Genomic DNA, 22,610 nt, shown 5'->3' with positions numbered 1-22,610 from the left:
ATTGTAATTGGGATTTAAAGTTATCAACTTCCAAACTGTTACAAGTATTTGTTTTGTGGAACCTTGCCGAATATATTTGATGAATGAATGCCAATGAACATGACCTACAAAATATTGCATGTGTCATTAACATTTTTTGTAATGACACATGCAAATGACACATTTTGTCAATAGTTCCATGTCTACTGCTAGGCACTAGTTATATTGCTTTCCAAATTGACATTCAGACAGTAAATTCGTTAAAAATGTGTAAATAAAATCAAAAGCAAAATGCTAAAGATGACCAGGATAATTATATGATCAGACATGATAAATATATGAAACACACACACACAAGCACGCGCGCGCTCACTGACACTCATAAGAGTAGGCTCATATATGGGTAAACAAAACATGCAGTGCATCACAACTAAACTACAAATCCAACAATGCTTCACGCTCATGACGTCTGAACAGGAGGGGCTTGCATATTTTGCACCCATATTTTATTATCAATATTTATTTATTTTATTTTTCCAGGGCAAAAATGGAGAACGATACTCACCTATGTGATGTAATGTGAACACAGGGGATTTTACCCTGTCATATTGCTCTTATCAGATCACTGACCCCATTGATTCAAAAACACGTAACAAAAGCGCCACACAATAGAAAACAAGAACAATAGCAACGGACAGTGATCTATTCAAATTTTTCCTTTCATTTAGACAATTTTCATTTTATTTACATAACATCGTTCACATGAAACCATTTGTCGCACTACATTGTATGCCATTTCCCAAAACATCCTCTGTCATAAATGTCTGATTTTAAATGCATGGAAGACCTCGGGGAGAACACGTTGTAAGACGTGCAAGACAGAACAAGAAAAGAGGAGAGTGGGGGTCAAAGAAAGGAGTAGCTAGGGGAATGGACACAACATTGCGCCCTACAATTTATCGCTATCGACCCGTTGGGCAATCATAATACAGGAGCGATTTAGGAACATAGCGACATAGCTTTGAAGGGGCTAGACTGCTAGCTAGCTGATGCATTGAAGCTAACAACATGGGACGCGTGTGAACGTGTGTTACACGGGGGTTACTTAGTAGCTGTAGTAGCAGCAGCTACCAGCACCCTGCCAGGGAGAAAGAAACAAGGAAGCGCACAGCTAGCAGAGCTAAATCAAAGCTAACATTAGCTAACTGTTGGCCAATATTATTTCTAATGAGCGACCAAGGAGTATGCGACCTGAAACGAAAAGGTTAGTCCTTGCAATACATTTCTGCACCATCACCCAATTGTGGCAATCACTTGGTTAACACTTTGATTTTTATGATGCTGTAGCAATAATTAAAGAGGAAGCATATTGGAGTGGGCGAATGCAGAATACCTAGCCAGTCTACGTTAATATAAAATATATATTGAGGGGATAAGGATATTCTTAATGTATTGTTTAAATCCTGTATGGTGTCTTCTATTTCAGCAAAGCTACAGCTAACATTTCATTGGCTAACGTTGTACATTTTCTTGTACTGTCTAAATGTAGGTTACTACAGGCTACCTTGTGTAAATCGGTTAGCTGGCTCTTAACTAGCTTGCAAGTGGTGCCAGATGCGCATCTTCATTATTCTTCAACAGCTAACTTAAGTTAGCATATGTAATGGGATTTTTTGTTTTTCTTAAATATACAATATATTCCCTAATTTCGCTGGCGCATCTTTCAATTTACAAATGATGTAATCTATACGCAACGTGCAATATTCATATGTGAAACATTAGTAATTGATTACACAATCCACTGGGCTTAGCAATCATCAAAACACATGCAATTAAAGCTGTAAACAACTGGCCCACTTTTGTACCACATCGAAATATATATAAATGCTTAACAACTGCTGGATCAATCAGTTGAAATAGGCTAGTTGCAGAATGTAACAACCAGGTAAAGCCAGAAATTGGGTTATCCAGCCCTGGCCATTACTTTTAGTCTGTGAAAAAGATTGCGAAGAGAAAAGCTGAAAGTAAACGGCTGTAGAGATACCCGAGATGTTTATTTTTTGAGAAACATTCTGTTTCTGCAGTGTCACACCCCTTTTCTTGCTCCCACCGTGTCTTTTTTCGTCCCCACTCTTGAAGCTAAATTGAAAGGTAAATAGAAAAGTCACTATTCAATTGAATTGATCTACCACTCTACAGTAGCCCATATGGTGGCTCTCAAATTAAGTCCTAAACTAACACACAGTAAAATTTGATTCATTTTAAGTAAAATCAATCTTGCGTATTGATTACATAACTCAATTGGGTATTGACACATACATTATGCCTCTCTAATATAGGGACTGTACTCTTCATGTGCATTACTGGTTTTATGTGAGGAAATCAGTGAGTTATTTTGCCAAGAGAGCATGTAGCTATACTCTAAGCTCAATGACCTGTGTGTCGCAGAGTAAGACTCAAGTGAACTGTCTGCCGGAGACAATACATTATACAGTCAGCTCCAAAAACAACCCAGCCATAGATTCCTGCTTGGCTCAACAGTGTCTGTAATTATTCTCAGCAGATTCAGAGTAGATTAAGGTTGCCAATACAAAAGGGCTGGCAAGCAAATCTGTGAGGCACTCTGTGATATGTCACTGCACCAATGAATCCAGGGGGGTGGATTGGCGGAGTCCAGTGGTGTTATTGCACTGAGCAATCATAGGGATTTTTGAATTCAGAGCTGCAGCATCCCCCCCCCCCCCCCCCCCCACACACACACAACCTGCTGATTAGCTGTAATTGTCACGGTGTTAGAAATAGAAACACAAGGAGCTGCACCTCCAGTACCAACACATGGTCTATAGAGGCAGCCTGTTAAAGGGTAATGTGTCGGGTGGGTAACAGTTGCCCTCATGGATCTACACACTTGAAGCAGTGATTTCATATTTTTAAGAACCAGCTGGTTCATGTTGGCATCCTCTTATTGCGCCATGCTTCCAGCAAATTCCCTGGCCAAAACGTACCAGCCTGGGTCTACCGTCCAGTCCCCTTAGTGTAAATATGGAGCTGACTCAATTTCTTTCAACCATGGGTGAACAGATAAAAAAACTTAATGGACATCCTTCATCCAGAGTTGGAACGAGGCTCATCCCAAGCTTCAAAACGCTGCAAGACAGTGATGGCATGCAAGCTCAATGGTGCTGATTCGGCAAATTGCCGTTCTAGATCCGAGGGGAGATATTCTGTAGCTAACCCTGCACTCTTGACTGGTAAAACTGAAGGGGTTTAAACTTAAAGAGAATTTCCCAACCGGAATCAATAGCCTGCCCATTATTATTCCTTGAACAAAACCCAGGGGTCATTTGATTTCAGGCATTGGCAGCTCACTTCTGCCTCACTGTCTGCTCCGTTTCTCATTGCTCTCCTTTCTCTATTTTTCTTTCTTATTGCTCTCTTATTGCTCTCTCTCTTTCCTTCACATGCTCTCTATTCCTTCTCGCTCTCTCCCTCGGTCGCTCGTATAATGCATGCTGTTTCCCCCCAGTGTATTGGAACAGAGATGTATATGAGCTATCTCCGCTCCAGGCAGGATTTCTCGTTTGTTACCTTGTGCATTATTAAACATTCGCCCGTGTTGTTTTGTTTCTCTTTTTTGGGTGTCTTCAATGTGTTTCTGAGGTTCTTTTCTTCTGTGTGCCTGCATCTGTTGTCATTGTCTCCTTTTAACCCCATGCTCTGCTCCCACTCCCTCTCCACCTATCCATACTCTACTATCCCTCACCTTGATCTGTTCTCCTCCTTGTAGCACCTCCTGTATACCCATGATGATTTACCAACCCTGTTCCTCTGACCTCTCCTCCTCCCGCCACAGCTGACTTGTTTGGGGATGTCGGGCAGTAAGGCGCTGGGCGGGGGGGCTGGCGGGGGCGCAAGGCGCAGGAGGACCCGGTGCCGGCGCTGCCAGGCCTGCATGCGGACCGAGTGCGGGGAGTGCCACTTCTGTAAAGACATGAAAAAGTTTGGCGGGCCCGGTCGCATGAAGCAGTCCTGCCTCCTGAGACAGTGCACAGCGGTGAGTTCAGCACCATCCCATACATGCATGCATGCATGCATGCATGGGAAGAAAGACTCGTCTTGTCAGGCAGGCTTTGGGCTAGCACTATGCTGGTTTGTACTGCATTTGATGGATTAATACCTTGTTTCTGTGTATATTATTTTAATTTATTGTATTTTATGCTTCTGAAGCACTTTGGGACCCTGGTGTATAAATAAACGTTACCTACTTTATACACACACACACACACACACACACACACACACACACACACACACACACACACACACACACACACACACACTTGGTTTGCACAGTCAAGCACCATGTTCTTTTTGAAAGCTCAATGGCTAAAGTATTGCACTCCTGCTGTGAGGGTTAGAGGTTCTACTCCCTCTCTAATGCAGTGGGTAGGTAGGAGTAGGGGTGCCATAGCTGCTGTGAGAGAAAATACTATGCATAATAAAGGCTTATGAAACGGTTCAAATTGTTATCAAATGTATGATCTGGAGTATTGGAACCTACTTTGACAGCTTTTTTGAAAGCAAAAATATTGTTATGGCGGCAATTAATCGCTTCTTTATTTTTCATGCATAATATAAATCGAAGCATTTATTTCAGGCAATTGGAAATAGCACAGGTTTGTGCCGAAACGATTCATCAATCCCAAAACAATTATTTGATTATGATTTTGATGTTCTACTTTTATCGATCTGATTGGAAAACATTTGCTATATGGATAAAAAGTTCATTGAATTGTTAGTGGAGAAACCCTAGCATGCGGATAGTGTTCCCTTCAGACTATTGCAAGACCATGCCTCTGCGTATGATGCATATTGGACTACATATTCTTAAGCAATCACTGCAAATGGATATTCAGCATGAAGATAAGACCGAACGGACAGCGAATATTTATACGGTTTGAGGCTATAGATGAGGATGCATGTGGGAAGGCTTGCTAGATTGTGCCATTGAATTAATGAATAACATGAAACTATAAGTTGATATGCATTGGAGGTCAATTGTTTGAAATATATCTCATAAATTGGGTTTAGGTTAGGCGGCGGCGCTTGGGAGTGAGATCCCAGGGCAGTGTACAAGCTGAGCAAGGAGAATCTCATGCTATTGGGTTTGGATTGGATTACTTTAATTGATGCAATTTTAAAACAGCACAGCAGTGTGCATGTCTGTCCATATGTATCAGGACACTATGGTTCAATGTGGAATACATGGTCTTCATATTGGGCTGCAGCGTTGCGGATCCCCAGGATAATGAACCAATGCTCTGCTTCTATCAGATGCCGCAAAGCTGTCATTTAAGTAAGTGAGAATGAGAATTCATTCAGCAGCCGTACTTCCTCCTGGCTCCTGTGACACAGAGGTAGCTTGCTGGTCTTTTCACGCGAGAGAGTTCTGTGATGACATTATCTACTGCTGTGGTATTTTGGACACTTGGAGTACACGCGTGTGTGCGAGTCCACACGCGTTCATTGACATACACTTGCTGCAACTGAAGCCCCTGATCGATTTCACCTGAAAAAAATGAAAAGATGAACAGCAATCAGTTCAGCAGAATAGCAGTGCTCTGCATAGAAACACACACAGTCTTTTTAAAAGACTCAAGGTGTGATTATGCCGATGCTTCAAATAGCATCAGCTGAAAGCCGGAGCCTGGCAGGCGACTTGTTCTGGGTTTCCATGGCAACGGGAGATGGTTGCTGGCTGTGTGTGTGTGTGTGTGTGTGTGTGTGTGTGTGTGTGTGTGTGCGTGTGCAAGAGACTGTAAGAGGGGGGGAGAGGGAGAGCTGGCTTTGATCCATGGCTGTGGTTTCACAGGGATGCTCTCACAAACAGAAACAGATACACTAAAGCCGTCTCCACAATTACTGGCATCTTCTTTCACCCCCACCCTGATCAGAAGCTCCCCCACCTAACAGAGCTGTATATAGGGAGAGGTGGTTTGGAGGGAGGGTTTTTGTGTGTGTGTGTGTGTGCGTGTGTGTGTGTGTTTGCGTGTGTGTGTATCTGTTACTCCAGGAGAGGAGAGCAGAAACGATGAGGATTAGGAGGAGGAGGAGGAGATGAGTAGAAGGACCTGAGAGAATGTGTGTAATACGGCAGGAGGAGAAGTGGGTTGCTCTCCTTATGCATCCAGGGGGATCAGAGGGTAGGGGGCTGCAGGAGTAGAATGAGGAGTGTGCTTCTGGGATGGGGGGAGAGAGAGATGAGTGGAGACCTAGGGTAGGGGTGGGGGTGGTGGTGGCACTCCCAGTAGATAATAGGAATGATATTAAGGATGCATTTCCATTTGATCCACAGAAGGGTAATTTACAGGCAGAGAGGGGTGAGCTGAGTGAGATTGAGGAGGATGAGGGAATGGTTGGGAGGAGACTGTACTGTGCTGTAAGGATGTGAAGGGAGCGGGGAAGTGGATGAAGCAGCGTTTTTGACCGCTGAGCTACCAGACTGGTCGTCCTGCTTTCTAGAAGGGGCGGAGGAGGTGATGGTTAAGACGAGTATACAAATATTTCTGTCAATCCCCATCGTTTTGGTTGTCTTTTATTGCATCGGCCTTGTCAGCTCGCTTATTGATGGGAATTTCTGCTCTGCAATAATGTGTGCGTGTGCGCGCGCGTGCCCACGTGCGTGTGCGTGCCCGTGTGCGTGCCCGCGTGCGTGTGCACGCGCGTGCGTGTGCACGCGCGTGCCCGTGTGCGCGCGTGCCCGCGTGCGTCTGCGTGTGCCCGCGTGCGTGTGCGCGTGCCCGCGTGCGTGTGTGTGTGCGCGCGCACGAGAGCCTGCCTGCGGATGCCTATCCTCTTTGGTGCTGAGCTGGAGTTATGTCCGGGGCCCGAGGTTTCAGTTGAGCTGAGTCATAGTCACATAGCACCACAAGGCAGCGCTCAGACAGTAGCGTGGACTCCATGCCCCAGAGGTCACTTGGCAGTCAGGTTGGCGTTTTAGCCGATCAACGTTTGGATAGGTCTGCTGTTCAGGGTCCCCAGTGGGTTTGGGGAATTGAATTGGAACAATGGCTTCTCAAATTATGACTGGTGTGGTGTCTCTTTATATAAATATATTTATTTATCACTTCAATATCTTTAATCATTTCTTTATGGGCCAAGATGCAGTCCGAACAGATGCATTTCAGGCTGTGGCAGATGATGGGTAGTGTTTCAGCTGCATTTTCAAAGAGTATTTATTAGTAACGTTTCAACAACATGATGAGTCCTTCTGAAATACACTCCTAACGATAGTCTAATGGAGTTGTATAATATCCGGATATTTATTTGTATGACCGTCGTCTGGATTTTTATTGGGATTGTCTTGATGTTGCAGTCAGCATCTCTATGCTGTAGTTTTGTAATTTAGGGGACTAGAAGTTTGTATTTGCTTTTGTAATCTTGTATAGAAAATATGGAAATATTCAAATTTACATTTTAATTGTTCGAACAGATTACTAGAAAATTTTGGATATTTTGACTGTCAGGGCTCCAATCTGCAAATTGAAACCAAAGGTTTGGAGAGAAATGTGGTCTAATGATTGACAGTTCTATAATGTGTCCTCACAATTCTTTTAATGATTAATAAACTTGTTAATATCTAAAAGGGGCATTTAAACTGAGCTGATGGACAGGAGCACAAATGGGTGGTTGTGAAATATGAACTCAAAAACTAATTTATTATGGTTTCCGGCAGTTGACTTATCAGCCGAAACAAGCCTGCTATTCCCTGGGTTAGCTGCCATGGAAATCAGACCATCATTACTTATCCCTGTATTAGCCTCCGCCTGCAAATGATTCAGATTAAAATAAATCAGTCAATTAACATAGGATCAAACATTGTTCCTGGCTAATTGTATCTCCTTTATTCTATTGGAACTACGAGTGATTCTACAAGTGTTTATCAGTGTTTTTCCACTATAATCAACCGGCAAGGTACAGTACAGTACGGTACGCCAAAGGGATCTGTATTTCCATTACAACAGGGCTTGCCGCGTGAAGGTGTGTCTTTAACTGATAACGCGCTTGTCTTGTGGCGATGACACAACAACCCTCACACTTTGAATGTCTGTTTAGTTTTATATTATAACCTACCATAAAATCATATTGATTTGTTTAGACGCATTAAATATATTTGGGTTGTCTCAGAGGGACGGCGACACACATTGATATCCGCAATGATGAATTCAGTTGAATATACCCCCTTTTACGGTTCCGCGCGGCAAAACGTGCCAATAGAAAAACAACATGTCAATGTCTTGACTGATGCAAGGCCAGCAGCAGTACGAGCAGCATGCCACAGCACATGGGGAACAGAGGACGGTGCGATGCCCGGTCACAATCATCCCACTACCTAGGGATCGCACGCTATAGCTATAGCAGCGAGCTCTCGGCTCCAACTCATAACAATACAAACAAGCCAAGAATTCAAGGCATTCACGTCTACACCTTATTTCCTGTTTTGGATTTTTCCTTTTAACCAGACCTCCTGTTCCTAACATTGTTGGTATTTGATGAATGTATATTGATTCATGTTCCTCTCTGTCTGCAGCCGGTGCTGCCCCATACAGCAGTGTGCTTTGCGTGCGGCGAAGCGGGGAAGGAGGACACGGTGGACTCGGAGGAGGAGAAGTTCAGCCTCTCCCTCATGGAGTGCACCATCTGCAACGAGATCATCCACCCCAGCTGCCTCAAGGTGTGTACTTGTGTGTGTGGCTATGATGGATGGGATGTGCTGGCCCTCTTGCTCATCCCCATATGACTAGCTCTAACACACACGCAGGCACACACGCACACACACACACGCGCAGACACACGACTCTCTCTGATGTGTCTGTCATGTCCGGTAACACCCGCACTTCATCAGTCCAGCTGTCTTAATAGGTGTGGCCCCTGGTGTGTGTGTGTGTGTGTGTGTGTGTGTGTGTGTGTGTGTGTGTGTGTGTGTGTGTGTGTGTGTGTGTGTGTGTGTGTGTGTGTGTGTGTGTGTGTGTGTGTGTGTGTGTGTGTGTGTGTGTGTGTGTGTGCAACTTAGTGCTACTGTAAACGTACGTCCTGAAAAAGTGCTTGCACGTTATGTGCCCAGTCAGCTGATATCTGAGGCAGTCACAGAATGATGCGTCGGCAATGGGTACACATGTTTATAAGGATTTATAGATTATTTTTAGTTATTAGTGAGTTATTTTGGTGTTATTTTTTTTTTGTTCTCTTCTTGAAAACGTTTCTTCTGGCAAGCACATAGACATGATAAGAGTATAAATATGCCTTGCATAGAAGAAATAATGGAACATCTACAAAGTTCGTATGATCCGCTTGACACAGTGAGGGTGTAAAAGATAACAAAAGATCCGCCAAGCTTGTTCTTCATCTGCAAGTGGAAAGTGGGTCAACTCGTCCAGAAATTGTGTTGCCGTGTGTTTCTTCTTTTCATCTGCGCTATGAATAACAATGATGTTACATGTTAAACGTGTCTTTATAGTGGCAGTTGGAACATGTTTCAACTCGCCCCACATATAATGAAGGGAAAAGTAGATGTGACGTCTGCATTGAATCATAATTATATTGTCTGTGTCTGTATGGCACTTTGGGATCAATAAAGATTTTGTTTATTTATACCAGCTAGGAAATGTATCCAAGCACACAACAGTAAAGTAACGATGGCGGTAGGTGTGGGCGATTAATCAAATTTTGATCGCGATTTTGATTTTAGCGTCAAATGATCACAAAACTAATATAATCGAATTTTTGGTTATTTTTTTTATTTTATTTTTTTAATTAAATGTTTGATAGAAAGTGCAGCTGGACCTCATTTTGACCATTTTGTGTACTTTCTAAAGAAGAAATTTCAAAGTCTCAGTTACAAAGTGCTTATTTGGAGAGACATGCTGAATAAAAAGGCCTCATGTTTCAAACTCAAAAATAATCGTTTGAATAATCGTGATTTCAATATTGAACAAAATATTCGTAATAATTTTTTCCGTAATCGAGCAGCCCTAGATGGCGGTAGTAAGAATCAAAGAGATGCAAATGTCAAATAAAAAGATGCAAACGTGTGTTAAAGAATATTTCAAAATACACAATAGGAGCAGTGTAGTTTAAAAACCCAAGCTGAACTTGTCAACATCCTTGCCCTTAAATGGCAATGTATGCGCATGTATTTGTCCATCCAAACACTGGTTGACATCAGGTTCTATGTCTTGCTGTCCTCAGATGGGTAAAGCAGAAGGCATCATCAACGACGAGATCCCCAACTGCTGGGAGTGCCCCAAGTGCCACAAGGAGGGCAAGACCAGCAAGGTGAGACCCCCGGAGTGGTAGTGAGACCCCCACTGTGGGGGGACCCGCCGAGGGGTGGCGTTGTTTTACTTTTTCATGAGTTGAACAAAAATCAATACATTTTTTTTTTTTTTGTTTCCTGTTTTATGAATTCATTCATTTTCTGGATATGTACAACTGTGACGTTATAAAGGGTGAACTTGCATTTTATGAGGTCATATATTAATTACATTTTTATTTCCACGACGTGGAAGCGAGTGGCTGCGATTGTTATCAGCTGCTTAAGGGTTTGGCCTGCCGGGTTCACTATGTACCGCCCGTGTCCATCCAGGACCAGGCCGACGGGTCCGGGAAGCGGCGTCTGGACAGCGGCGAGGTCGGTCGATGGAAGCTGACGGACGACCCGCCCCCCAAGAAGAAGGCGCAGCCCTCCTCCACCCTGGAGGACGGAGGCCGGGCGGACGGGGGCCACAAGCGCAAGAAGGAGAAGGAGCAGCCCCAGGACAGTGGGCCCAAGAAGAAGGTAAGCGGGATGCCATGCGTTTGTTTGTTCTCCGACGGTGTATCGTGTGATCCTCTTCACTGTCTTCTTAAGTCATTTCATCGTTTGTCTTTATTAGAATGATTTTCTCTTCTTTTTTTTCTTCTAACCTTTGAATTGTTTGTGAATATTTTTCCATGCAACGGAGACTACTTGGAGAATGACTCGAACCGCTTGTGTATCTCTTTCCGTCTGCCCTCTAGATCAAGGGGGCCCACGAAAAACGCCTAAAAAAGGTGTGTGTTTGTGTGTGATCCCCGCACAGATTCACAGTAACTCTTTCGTCAAGCATCACATGACCTCTGTCTGTATCTGTCACTCAACCCCACTCATTTTCCGCCGTCCACTCTCTGCAGAAACCGAAGACGGAGGCATCCGAGTCCAACGGGCCGGGCTCTTCCGGGGGCGGCGGCGGCGGCGGCGGCGGAGGTGGTGGTGGAGCAGGGCAGGGCTCCTCCTCCTCCTCCTCCTCCTCCTCCCAGGCCGGAGGAGGCGCGGGCGGCGGGGGTCCGTCGAGCGCCGACCAGCGCTCGCACCATCGGGAGAAGCTGGAGCGCTTCAAGCGGATGTGCCAGCTGTTGGAGCGCCTCCCCGAGTCCTCCTCCTCCAGCTCCTCCAGCTCCGAGTCCGACTCCGAGTCCGACTCGGACGACTCCTCCCGGGAGCCCGGCGGCGGTGGCGGCGGCGGCGGTGGGGGCTCCTCCCCTTCCTCCTCCTCCCCGGCGCCACCTCCTCCACCCCCCGCCATCGCCTACGGCAACAGCGGGGGTGGGGGCAGCCGGGGGGAGCGGGAGCGGAGCCGCAGCGAGCGGGAACGGGAGCGGGAGCGAGAGAGGGAGCGGCGGCTGGCGGAGCTGGGCTTCAGCGCCAGCGAGGAGTCCGAGGGGGAGGGAGGAGGCGCCGAGGAGGAGGAAGAGGAGGAGGAGGAGGACAGGAAGCGGGAGGAGGAGCCTCCGGTGAGCGTGGCCGACAAGGCGCGGCGGAGGGGGGGAGGTGGAGGAGGTGGAGGAGGTGGTGGAGGAGGAGGAGGAGATGGAGGCGTCCCGCCGCAGCGGGGCAGGAAGGGGCCCGTGATGGTGGATGGAGACGACGAGGAAGAGACCCTGACCTCAGAAAGGACAAGGAAGAACTCCTCCTCGCTGCCTCCACCCTCGCCGCTCTCCTCCAATCAGACGCCGCCGTCTTCCGGCTACTCGGATGGCTTCACGGGGAAGCAGCGCAGCAACGGGCAGGAGGCGCGCAACGGGAGGACCCGGGGGGGCGGAGGGAGGGAGCGGGCAGGGGGCGGCGGAGGGGAGGCCGGGGAGAAGGAGAACGCCAGCGGCGTGTTGTCCAATCACAGACACGGTGGGGGCGGGAATAAGGGCAGCGGCAGCCGCGGGAATAAGATCCGTAACAAGAACCAGACGTCCACAGGGTCACGCACCAATGCCAACAATAACAACAACAGCATCAGTCTCTCTTCCTCGTCCTCCACCTCTTCCTCGTTTATCCCCACGTCCAACGGCGGCGGCGGCGGCGGGGGGAACGCAGGCGCCAGCGGGCTGCTCATGTCGGCGATGGCGGCGTCGCCGCGCTCCCAGCCGTCCCGGCTCACGCCCCGCTCCCAGATGATGAAACGCAGCCCGCCTGCCGTCCCCTCGCCGCCCCGGCCCGTACAGATGGAGAGGCACCTGGTGCGTCCGCCCCCAGCCTGCCCCGAGCCCAGCTGCCTGCCCCTGGACTCAGGCGCCTCGCACATCATGATGCGGGACGTCTGGATGCATGTCTTCCAGTACCTCAGCCAGCGGGAGCTGTGCGTCTGCATGAGGGTCTGTCGCACTTGGAGCCGCTGGTGAGTACGGGGCAGCCTGCAATGGTGACATGGAGCAGTGGTGCTCCAATGACAGCGCTCAGGCCCCCTAGTGGTGATTGGGGGGTACTGTAGGGGGTGCGCAGCAGTCTACTCTGGGATCTGTCTGGTCGAGCTTGCATCCTAGTTTAGGGCTGCATGTTTTTAAATGGACAGGTCCATCCTGTGTTTGGATTTTGTAAGATTCACTTGATTTACAGTAAGAAGCACTTATAGGATGCAGTTGCTTATAGGATTCACTTGTATTATAGGAAGAAGCACTTAATTACCTCTGCACTTGTTTTATTGGCAGCACTTATGGGGATCACTCGTTTTTATAGGTTTCATTCAGGGTTTATAGGAAGCTGCACAACTCACAACTGAAGCCATTTGTCAAATCCCAGAATTTGGTCAGTATGACAGGGTCATTATTTAAGGTCCCTTCTTGACAGCAATTAACCAAGTATTTGGTTTAATAGAACATCATCATGGGGAAGACACAATTAGCTTCTACTGAACATCTTCAATGTTCATGACTTTTATAGTCACATTGTAGGCACAACCTTTAATCAATCAATGAAACGCAGGACAAAAGGGGTTCCCCGGTCTGAACTGGGAGCCTAGTGAATTGGCAGCAGTACACATATTGGCTTCAAACGTAGCCAGGATTTGAGCACAAATGCAAACTAAGAAGTGAGCAGGCACAAATGCAAACTGCAAATTAACGCATCGACTTTCAATTGAGGAGGGGAAGGAGCTACCTTTCAGGTGCAGGGAGAAATTATACAAAGCATGATAAAATGACATCCAATTAAATAAATACGTGTGTGTGTGAGATGCTCTAAGCTGATGTGCGTGTGCTGATATGCGCGGTGTGATCTGTGCCTAATTTCAGTAGGGCTCTGGATCATTCCAATAGAAAAAGTGACCTAATGTGACAATATAACACAAGATAATCGTTTTAAGTCTGCAATTTGCAGCCATCCCGTTGTCTGGGTTTCGGTATACTGTTGCTTCTGTTCCACACAATCAAATATGTAGGTGTAACTGTTTTTGCTTCCTGCATTTTGCCTGAAGCCATTCATGAGCTATTACCACCTTCATTATCAGGCGTTTGTCTATTGTTCTATAGCATAACACCATTTTTCTGTTGGTACTTCTTCAATGACAATAATGACAAGAGTAAGGTGCAGCAGGGAGAACCTGTTTTTAAATAATACAAATAGCCAAACATAATTAGTCTATTCTAAAAGCAATGACGTAGCCGATAGCTCGTATCCACAACAATATGTGTGCGCCCTTCCAGGTGTTGTGACAAGCGATTGTGGACCCAGATTGACCTGAGCAGACAGCGCTCCATCACCCCTCCCATGCTGAGTGGTATAATCCGCCGGCAGCCCGTCTCCCTGAACCTGGGCTATACGAACATCTCCAAGAAACAGCTCATGTGGCTCATCAATCGCCTGCAAGGTGTGTGTGTGTGTGTGTGTGTGTGTGTGTGTGTGTGTGTGTGTGTGTGTGTGTGTGTGTGTGTGTGTGTGTGTGTGTGTGTGTGTGTGTGTGTGTGTGTGTGTGTGTGTGTGTGTGTGTGTGTGTGTGTGTGTGTGCTAAATACGTGTGGTACTTCACCAAACACATGTCCCTCCTTTGATTTGTTTTGTTAATGTTTTATTTTCTATTTATTTCATTGCGGTTAATATTGTTGTAGTTTTATTTAGTTATTACAATTAAATGAACAAAAATAAATATTTCCCTTCATTTTGTCTGGATGTTCTGACTAAATGAGGACTCTCAATGAAAATACTCATCCCCCTTCTTCACTAACCCCGCATCGTACTCCTGCTCTCCTCACCGACGCTCATCCCCTCCCCGTCCTCCTCCCAGGCCTCTTAGAGCTGAACGTGTCCGGCTGTCCCTGGTCGTCGGTGTCGGCCCTGTGTCAGGCCGTCTGTCCCTGCCTCAAGCTGCTGGACCTCAGCCGGGTGGAGGAGCTGAAGGACTCCCATCTCCGGGAGCTGCTGGCGCCCCCGCCCGACACGCGGATAGGTAGCCCTGCTGCATACGCCTCTTACTCCCTAGGGGCTGAGACTTGATTATCAGAGCTTGGAGTGGGTGATTAGTATGGCTGAAAATCACCCTAGTAACCACTACACTATCCTGCCCGTTAATGAGCCTTGAGAGCTCACCTCGTGCTGTACGACAAGTTGTAATAATAATGATTATCATAATAATAATAATACATTTAATTTAGAGGCGCCTTTCAAGACACCCAAGGTCACCTTACAGAGCATATAGTCATCATAAATCGTTTAAAAAAAAAAACAAGACATTGTGGAAAAAATAAATAAATAAACATAAAAAATAAAAAATAAATAAAACAAAAACAAGACAAAACAAAACAAACAATCAAAACAGTGATCAGTTAGACGTTGTGTGCGAGTTTGAACAGGTGAGTTTTGATAATAATAATAATAAGCTTTATATATACTTAACGTTTGCAACTTATACAAAACAGATGCATAAAGTGCTTTAAATATGCTATGATTTGTATATACACAAACTTACACTCAAAATAAGTGGCAATAGAAATGTGCCCGATCAAGCCGACAGGGATGATGGCCAGTGCTGTGTTTGAAAACAAGGTCCCCGCGAAGACCCATGAAAAATAGAAACGCAAATAAAAAAGACATAAAAGGTAAACATGGTCTGCATACAGCTGTGGGATAAAAGGGATCAAGGCAAGGGCTCAAATAATTGAGTAGGGTCTCCGATGTAGAGGGGGTCTAATGTAGCACAACACTGGGCTCCTACCTGCTCTCAGTTCCCTCTACAGATTGTTTTCTCCTGCGTCGGTTAGGCAAATGGCATTAGTTTAATGTTTCGCTGTGAGGAAATACCTCTTGATGGACTGCCCAATGGCCCATGGTCCACAGCCATTAAAGAGCAGTGAGGGAAGATCTGGCGATAATAAAAAGGGAGAGTTACCCGAGAGTCATTCCGATACTGCTGTGGAGCGCATTTTTCATTTTTAATGCTACAGAGCTTGCTTTGAGATTTCCCCGGCCACGTGCCTTAACTGCCTCCTTAATACGTTACCAAAGTTTTCATAATCATAGCCACGTCCCATTTCCTGTGTTCCCTCCTCGGCCCGGACAGCCCACGGTGAAACCAGAGGCGGGCGGTTCCAGAACGTGACCGAGCTGCGATTGGCCGGTCTCGACCTGACGGACGCTTCGTCGCGCCTGTTGGTGCGCTACGTGCCTCAATTGGCAAAGTTGGACTTGAGCCAATGTGGCAACATCACAGACCAGACAGTTCACACCCTGACCTCCTCCATCTCCCCGCTGAGGGACACCCTGACGCACATCAACTTAGCAGGTACACACACGCACGCAAAATGACACGCGTACACCCACTCAAGCTAAACACTGTTCATGCTGTGTTTAAATTATTGTCTTCTCGCAAGTGGATTGTAAAGTGTGTTGATATTACGTTTGGAGGTAACGAAAGATCAAATGGTGTCTGTTTGATGCGTGTGTGTGTGTGTGCGCGCGTGTTCTCCAAGGCTGCGTGAAAGTGACGGAACAGTGCGTGCCGTTGCTGCGGCGCTGCGCCTCCCTACAGACGGTGGACCTGCGCTTCTGCTCGCTCCTCTCCTCGGACAGCGGCCAGCTGCTCTCTTTCCCCCACAACCCTTCATCATCGTCCTCCTCCGTCCCCAACACCACCTGCTCCTCCTCCTCCTCTTCCTCGTCCTCGGTCACGGCGGTAGCGCCTCCCACCTCCTGCCCCTCGGAAGACCGGACACTGCTGAAGAACAGCTAAGGCGCCTTTTGATGATGTCATCAGACTCTCCTATATATCTTTCTCACGCACGCGCGCACACACACACACACACACACACAGACAACAGACGTACACATGCACACGCACTCACGCGCGTCAATGCAAGGCCTCAAAAATAGGACGACTCTCCTTAATGTCCGCCCGCGCTTCTTCATCCTGTTGTTAACCTGGTACACCCATGACTTCCTGCCCCCCTTCTGTTACACTATGACCATTCCGCCAGGATTGGTCATAGTCAATCAACAAGACACACCCAGAAGATATCAGTCAGCAAGCCAGGATCCTGCGGGGTTGGGGGGGGGGGCTGGATATGGGCAGTAGTGTTGGAGATGCTACCCTCAAAGATATAAACAACATGTTCCCAACATCTGGATTAAGGCAAATCATTTGTGATCACAGTATATCGATGTCAACCACAGAAGAAAAGGATTTTGGGGGGAGGGGGAGGAGAAAAGGTAAAAGAAGAAACCTGGAGCATGTACATATTTGTTCTCTGTACAATTTGGGTGTGTGTATATATCTGTAGTTTACTGTAAATGACCCTTAACTTTACCCTCCCTCCTCTTCCCCTTTTCCCATCTCTTTCCCTTGCAACCAATCATGCCATTCACTTGCTCTTTAATAGCTGCGAAACTTGGGGAACAGAGCTGGGGGGGCGGAGGGGGAGACACAGTATTTCATATATTTACAAATATTTTTTCTGGGAATCAGATGTATTGTCCAGTAGCTTCTAGTGCAAAGACCATCAGTTCCACTCGCAATTGCTGGGTCAAGTCCGTGCTGAACCTGTCCTCGAGGCCACTCCTCTGTCAATATTTCTTCTCCCAAATAATAATGGCTATGAATAGAAATTCAGCCGGGAAGTCAGACTTTTGTCCATGTACAAGTGATGCAACAATGTAAGGCCCCCACCATGCCCCATTCAGTAGGCCCGCTTTTGGAACGGGGTAGGTTGCACAATAGGTAATGTTTCATTGTGTTAGAAATGGGTTAAAATCTCGACCGACTAAAACAAAGGTTAGACATTTTTTATGATATGTGAAAACTCCCAAATCGAGAACTTAAGTAAATTTGCCAAAATGTAAACATTGGGACACCCTTGAGACATCTAAACTGACAAATTGGGAGAAAATTAGTGTTATGATATTACTTACAATTGTTTTGATTAACGTGGGGCATTAATTTTTCAAAATGAACAGTTTAGGGACCATCTTCTGTATATTGTAACCTATTCCCTGCCCTAGTCTGTGGATGAACAGCTGGCCTTCTTCCTTTAGTATTCTGATTACACTACTCTGTCTAAAGTTGATGTATTGGTACTAGTGCTTCGTGATAGCATTGACCTACTTATATTAAGGCACTGGTATATTGGCAAGGACAGTATTATCTGGTGTTGCAATTCCCAAAACAAATCTGTGACGTAACACCGTACTGTGGGTCATGAAAGAAAATGGTGTCCATGGTTACGCACTCTGCACATCGAGTCTTCACTGGGAGCAAGGAAATCTGACAACCTATCCGTAGGGAGTCGATAACTCGTCTCGAGTGTCTTTAGTGTTCGACACATTTCACCAGGTCACCTTTTTTTTTTTTCCTTCATGCTATTGAATGAGACGAACCTGACTGCAGGGGAAAATACATGGAAACCATTTTTTTTTGCTTTCAGTTCCAGCAGCGCCCACCAGCCCTCATTATTCAGCACTATTGGTGGGGCAGTTGCGTTGCTCTTTGAAATGACTGGCTAGCCGGCAGACACACTCCCTCCATTGAGCTAGCTGGGTAGCTACGCTGACGGAGATTATAATGAATGTACCTATCAGATGTTGGCTGTGCCAACCAAACCACTCCCCCCCGCGCCCCCAAGCTCACCGACAAGCCGCATCTGGGATGTTGTTGTTCTGTTTTTGTTTTCTTTTTGTTTTTGTTTTTGTTTTTTCTGGGATGAGGTCTGGGTGTTGAAGCAAATGCAAAAACTGTTTGGTGTGACGAGATCTGAGTGGTGGGGTAATGAATAGAAGATGGGAGAGAAACAACCTGGGGCTGGAATCTACTTTCAGGGCTAGACTTGCTGCAATATAATTAAGGCAACACAGCCTTGGGAACGAGCTCAGTGTTAACTTTACAAAATAAAGACAATTTCAACGGACAATAAACAACCTAGGATCAAGCACTCCGTCTTTTAACACTGCCTTTTACCTCTGTTTAGGTGTTGCCAATCTTGGTTATTTTCATCACTCCCTCCCATTCTCCACCTTGCCCGCATCTCTTGTCGAATAGAGAGTGGTGTTACTGCAAACTGGTCCATGCAGCATGTCAATCAACCGTGCACCCGATGATGTCTATGTTAACGCCTTGTGGTGTGTTTTTGATTCAACAAGATGCTGTGTTTGGTTTTGATTAGAAGTCCAGGGTGCCGCTCAATGGTAACTTTCCTTTTGTTCCAATCTTTGTTTTTCTTTCTTTCACATTTCCCTTCCATCCCGTTTCATGTCTGATTAATGCAGTTCACAGATGTCCACCGGTTATGACACTTGTATAGATGTACAATTGGAAGCCAGAAAGAGAGGGAATCCCATCCACTCCTTAAACAAGACAGTATTGTGTATCTCACTGGCGCAAATGATAGCATTTTATTGAAGTGTTATAATCCGCTGGATTCCTTATTGCTACAAGCATAGCCATATCCGGCAAATACATAACCATTTACATAGCCATATAATTGTCATACAATGCCAGAAGTTTGTGTTTAAGGAATTGACTCCTGATGTGGGCTGTATGCCAAAAACAGTATTGTAGTGTTAGAAATTCCTTCCCGTTCCTACATGTTCAGGAAGGTAGTATGAACTGATGTAAACGTCATCATTCCGTATTTCAAAGAGACAAATCATTTGATCAACTTGGAACTAAAATGGCGTGCTTGTGTCTATAACATGAAGCCTTGCCTTTTATTATCTATCCTGTGTCCAGTTTCAAATGGAGGTAGAGAGAGTGTCCAACTACAGATGGATGACACACATCAACCGTGTGTGTGTGTGTGTGTGTGTGGTCGTCTTCAACTTTCACCTCAAACAAGTCTCTTGCATTTTCCATCTCTTCTGGTCTGAGTGACTCATCCATCCACACATCTTTTACTATTTGTCTGAGATTCCTCTCCCCCAAAACAGATATATGATCAGTGGAACACTAGCATTCAATACTAAAGGCATACTTCCCTTAATCACCATACCGATGTGGGTTTGAATAGAAATGTGCAAACATCACATTTATGGTCACAGGTTCAGGATTTTATTTTATGTGTTATTTATCGCCTTTTCATTACGTTTTGATACATTTTTTTATTTTTACCTTTTCTTTTTATTGTGAACGGGTTATGCGAGTCTATCAATTATTTTTTCCCACCAAAAAACAGACAAATGCCTAATTTATAAAGTTTAACTTTCTGTACATTTACCCAATACCATACTTATGCATAACACTAAAATATGTAGACAAGGTTATTTCTATATAAATAAGGATACGTCTATCAGTTCCATATACACAGTTAAACTTAAAATCTGGTTTTGTGTGCACGCAATATCAATTGTGCTTTAGAGACTTTTATAAATTAGGTATTCGGTTGTCGCATGGTTGAAAGAAAAAACTGACTATCTGAACAGAGCTATCGATAAGGGTTTAATTACTGTCAAAACACGAGGCTCTCGTGTGTGTGTGTGTGTGTGTGTGTGTGTGTGTGTGTGTGTGTGTGTGTGTGTGTGTGTGTGTGTGTGTGTGTGTGTGTGTGTGTGTGTGTGTGTGTGTGTGTGTGTGTGTGTGTGTGTGCGTGCGCGCGTGCGTGCGTGCGTGCGTGCGTGCGTGCGCGCGCACAGGGTGTCAGTGGGCAGGAATGGCCATAGAAAAAAAGTTCAAAGTGTATACTTAAAATGTACGTGACAAATCATACCTAGCCAAATGATGCAGGGAACTATTTTATTTTGATGATTAAATCATAAAAAGGAATTACGGCAACATTTGTTTGTCAAGGTAGAGCTTAGTAGAAAAGCCTGTATCTTGGCTAGTGGGTTCCACAGCTGCTTTGCAAGAAGCTAGACCTATTGTTGCAGGCCAATAGATGGAGAAGAAAAAGTCATTGTGGTTCAATTGCAATGCGGCTTTGCTGCTTGTCCTATTGGCGCAGCCATTTTTTATGTACTGTGATGCCAGGATGCTGGTGGGTTCCCAGCAGACAGGCCGGTCGGGCCCATTGTCAATAGTGCAGGAAAATGCCTCATCGTGCCATAGATGCACCTGATCAACGTTGCGATGTCTGAAATTGTTCAAAGTGTGAATGGGTCAATTTATTTTTGTATTGTTTATATTTTCTCTTTTCTTTTTTTCTTTTTCTGTGGCTTATTAGAGGGTCAAGTAACCTGAACTTGGCCTGGTTTTGTAAGGGATGCAAATACGCCGTGCATGTCAGCTGCTGGCCACGTTCCATTAAATCAAATGGAAGAATGTCGGAGGAAATCAGCTCTGATTGGTAGCTAATCCTAGGATCTCAAACCGCTCTTATCCAATTTGAAAGTAATATGTATCAAAGTGTCATTGCCCATTTCCCATGACAATATCTAGGTAAAGTTCCCCATGACATGAAAACCATACCTTTTGCTTATCCTCATTTCTTTTCAAATGCACTGGATCCTTCCACCAACATCCAATATTGCCAAATTGCTGTTTGTGTTGTGAATGTGGGCATTTTTTCCCATTTCATTCAGTTACATTTTTTGTTTTACTTTTTTGAAATCTTTATCCCTGGGCTCTTCCATTGTGTTTATGGGGAAAATGAGGAATGTTGGAAAAAGAGACAGAAAAAGACCAACTTAAGGCAGCTACTTATGAGTGACTACTGTAAAATGACTAACTAAATAAAGACAATGGGGTTGTTTTTTATAAATGTTGGACTGTTCATTTCTTATGTGTTGCCTAAAATGTCCTGTGGTGATGAACAATTTGAAGAAATTGAGCAATTGTGAACATTAGTTCAAATAATGCCAAGTAGTAGGCCTATACATTGGAGGGGAAAATGCAGTAGCCTACCACTCTTGGCAACGAGAGCTCTTTTATCAAACATCCCGTTGTCTGGATGTGCCTCATTTTGATCTGCATGCCACTCTTAAATGTTTGAGGCCGAGAGAACATGCAGTGAAGGAAAGTTAGACGGAAGAAATTAAGTATGAAACAGACGGGACAGGAAATAACCTATAAGGTGGCAGTTAACATTGACACCTTTCTCAAATATTGCGGTGCTCGGGGCAAATGAGAGACGTAGGTTACAGTATGATTATTTTTATTATACTATAGCGAGGTGTTTTCAAATGGGCTCTCTTTTAAAAAAATTAAATATCACACCATATTAATCTCAGCATTGTTAAGTTTATTCTCTGAATTGCTCGCCGGACGTTTCATAAAGTAATAATTTAAGTTAATTATGGATTTATTAGCCTAAATCTACCACCTTGAGGGCAAATATTTGGCAGATTTTTTACGGTTAATTCCTCATCAGGCTATCTCATTTGACAGAGCGATTTGAAATAATTGTGTGGAGAAAGCATTGTCGCCAACATTCTGATCCATATAAAACAATTAAAAAAAAAAAAAAAAAAAGTCCGATGAGAGTCTGTCCCCGATAAGTCCGAATGTCGATGTGTGTTTTTTTGGGCTAATGAAGTTGTATGAGGCCTTATTCCAATAAACTATCACCATGCGTGCTTGACATGTAGAAATATCGTTCTCCCAGGCGTTCTCATCACGCGACGGAACGCATGGAACGGAGTGCTCTAAATGAGCGCTATTGGCGAGAGAGAGGGAGGGACTTTCAGTTACATTACTTTAGCGGCGAGAAAGCTGGATATCCGTTACTGTAACAAGTTACGGTTCTTGCTTTATCACATAAAAAAAAAAAAATAATACATATTTAGTCTCTTAGTCCTTCTTGTTTTTGTAGATATTCTTTTCATTTTCTTCTTCTTCTCGTTTCGGGGACCGTAGACTGGCTATAGAGCTCATAGGAAGTAAAAGACCGGAATTTACGTTGCGGTAGACCGGGATAACGCAAAATTCCAG

The 22,610-nt window shown here is 45.1% G+C and overlaps 1 protein-coding gene across 1 annotated transcript; it reads left to right on the top strand.

The window, feature by feature from the left end:
- Window positions 1–473: 473 nt before the first annotated feature.
- zgc:158376 (uncharacterized protein LOC100101643 homolog) lies at window positions 474–21,475 on the top strand. The gene is made up of 11 exons (XM_056582079.1): window positions 474–1,243; window positions 3,833–4,033; window positions 8,570–8,713; window positions 10,228–10,314; window positions 10,625–10,816; window positions 11,038–11,070; window positions 11,191–12,668; window positions 13,972–14,135; window positions 14,550–14,711; window positions 15,822–16,043; window positions 16,231–21,475. The coding sequence occupies exons 2-11, from the start codon at window positions 3,848–3,850 to the stop codon at window positions 16,488–16,490; spliced, it is 2,928 nt and encodes a 975-aa protein (XP_056438054.1). The 5' UTR covers window positions 474–1,243; window positions 3,833–3,847; the 3' UTR covers window positions 16,491–21,475.
- Window positions 21,476–22,610: the final 1,135 nt, after the last annotated feature.

This window comes from Gadus chalcogrammus, chromosome 2 (assembly GCF_026213295.1).
Source record: "Gadus chalcogrammus isolate NIFS_2021 chromosome 2, NIFS_Gcha_1.0, whole genome shotgun sequence".
Lineage (NCBI taxonomy): Eukaryota > Metazoa > Chordata > Actinopteri > Gadiformes > Gadidae > Gadus > Gadus chalcogrammus.
The sequence above is the reverse complement of the archived record's forward strand: the minus strand, read 5'-3'. Positions and strand labels throughout refer to the sequence as shown.

Bases quoted from the DNA above. Each gene is read 5' to 3' on its own strand.
- zgc:158376 (XM_056582079.1), top strand. From the start codon at position 3,848: ATGTCGGGCAGTAAGGCGCTGGGCGGGGGGGCTGGCGGGGGCGCAAGG. The intron at 4,034-8,569 runs GTGAGTTCAGCA...CTCTGTCTGCAG, and splicing joins TCCTGAGACAGTGCACAGCG to CCGGTGCTGCCCCATACAGC. The intron at 11,071-11,190 runs GTGTGTGTTTGT...CACTCTCTGCAG, and splicing joins ACGAAAAACGCCTAAAAAAG to AAACCGAAGACGGAGGCATC.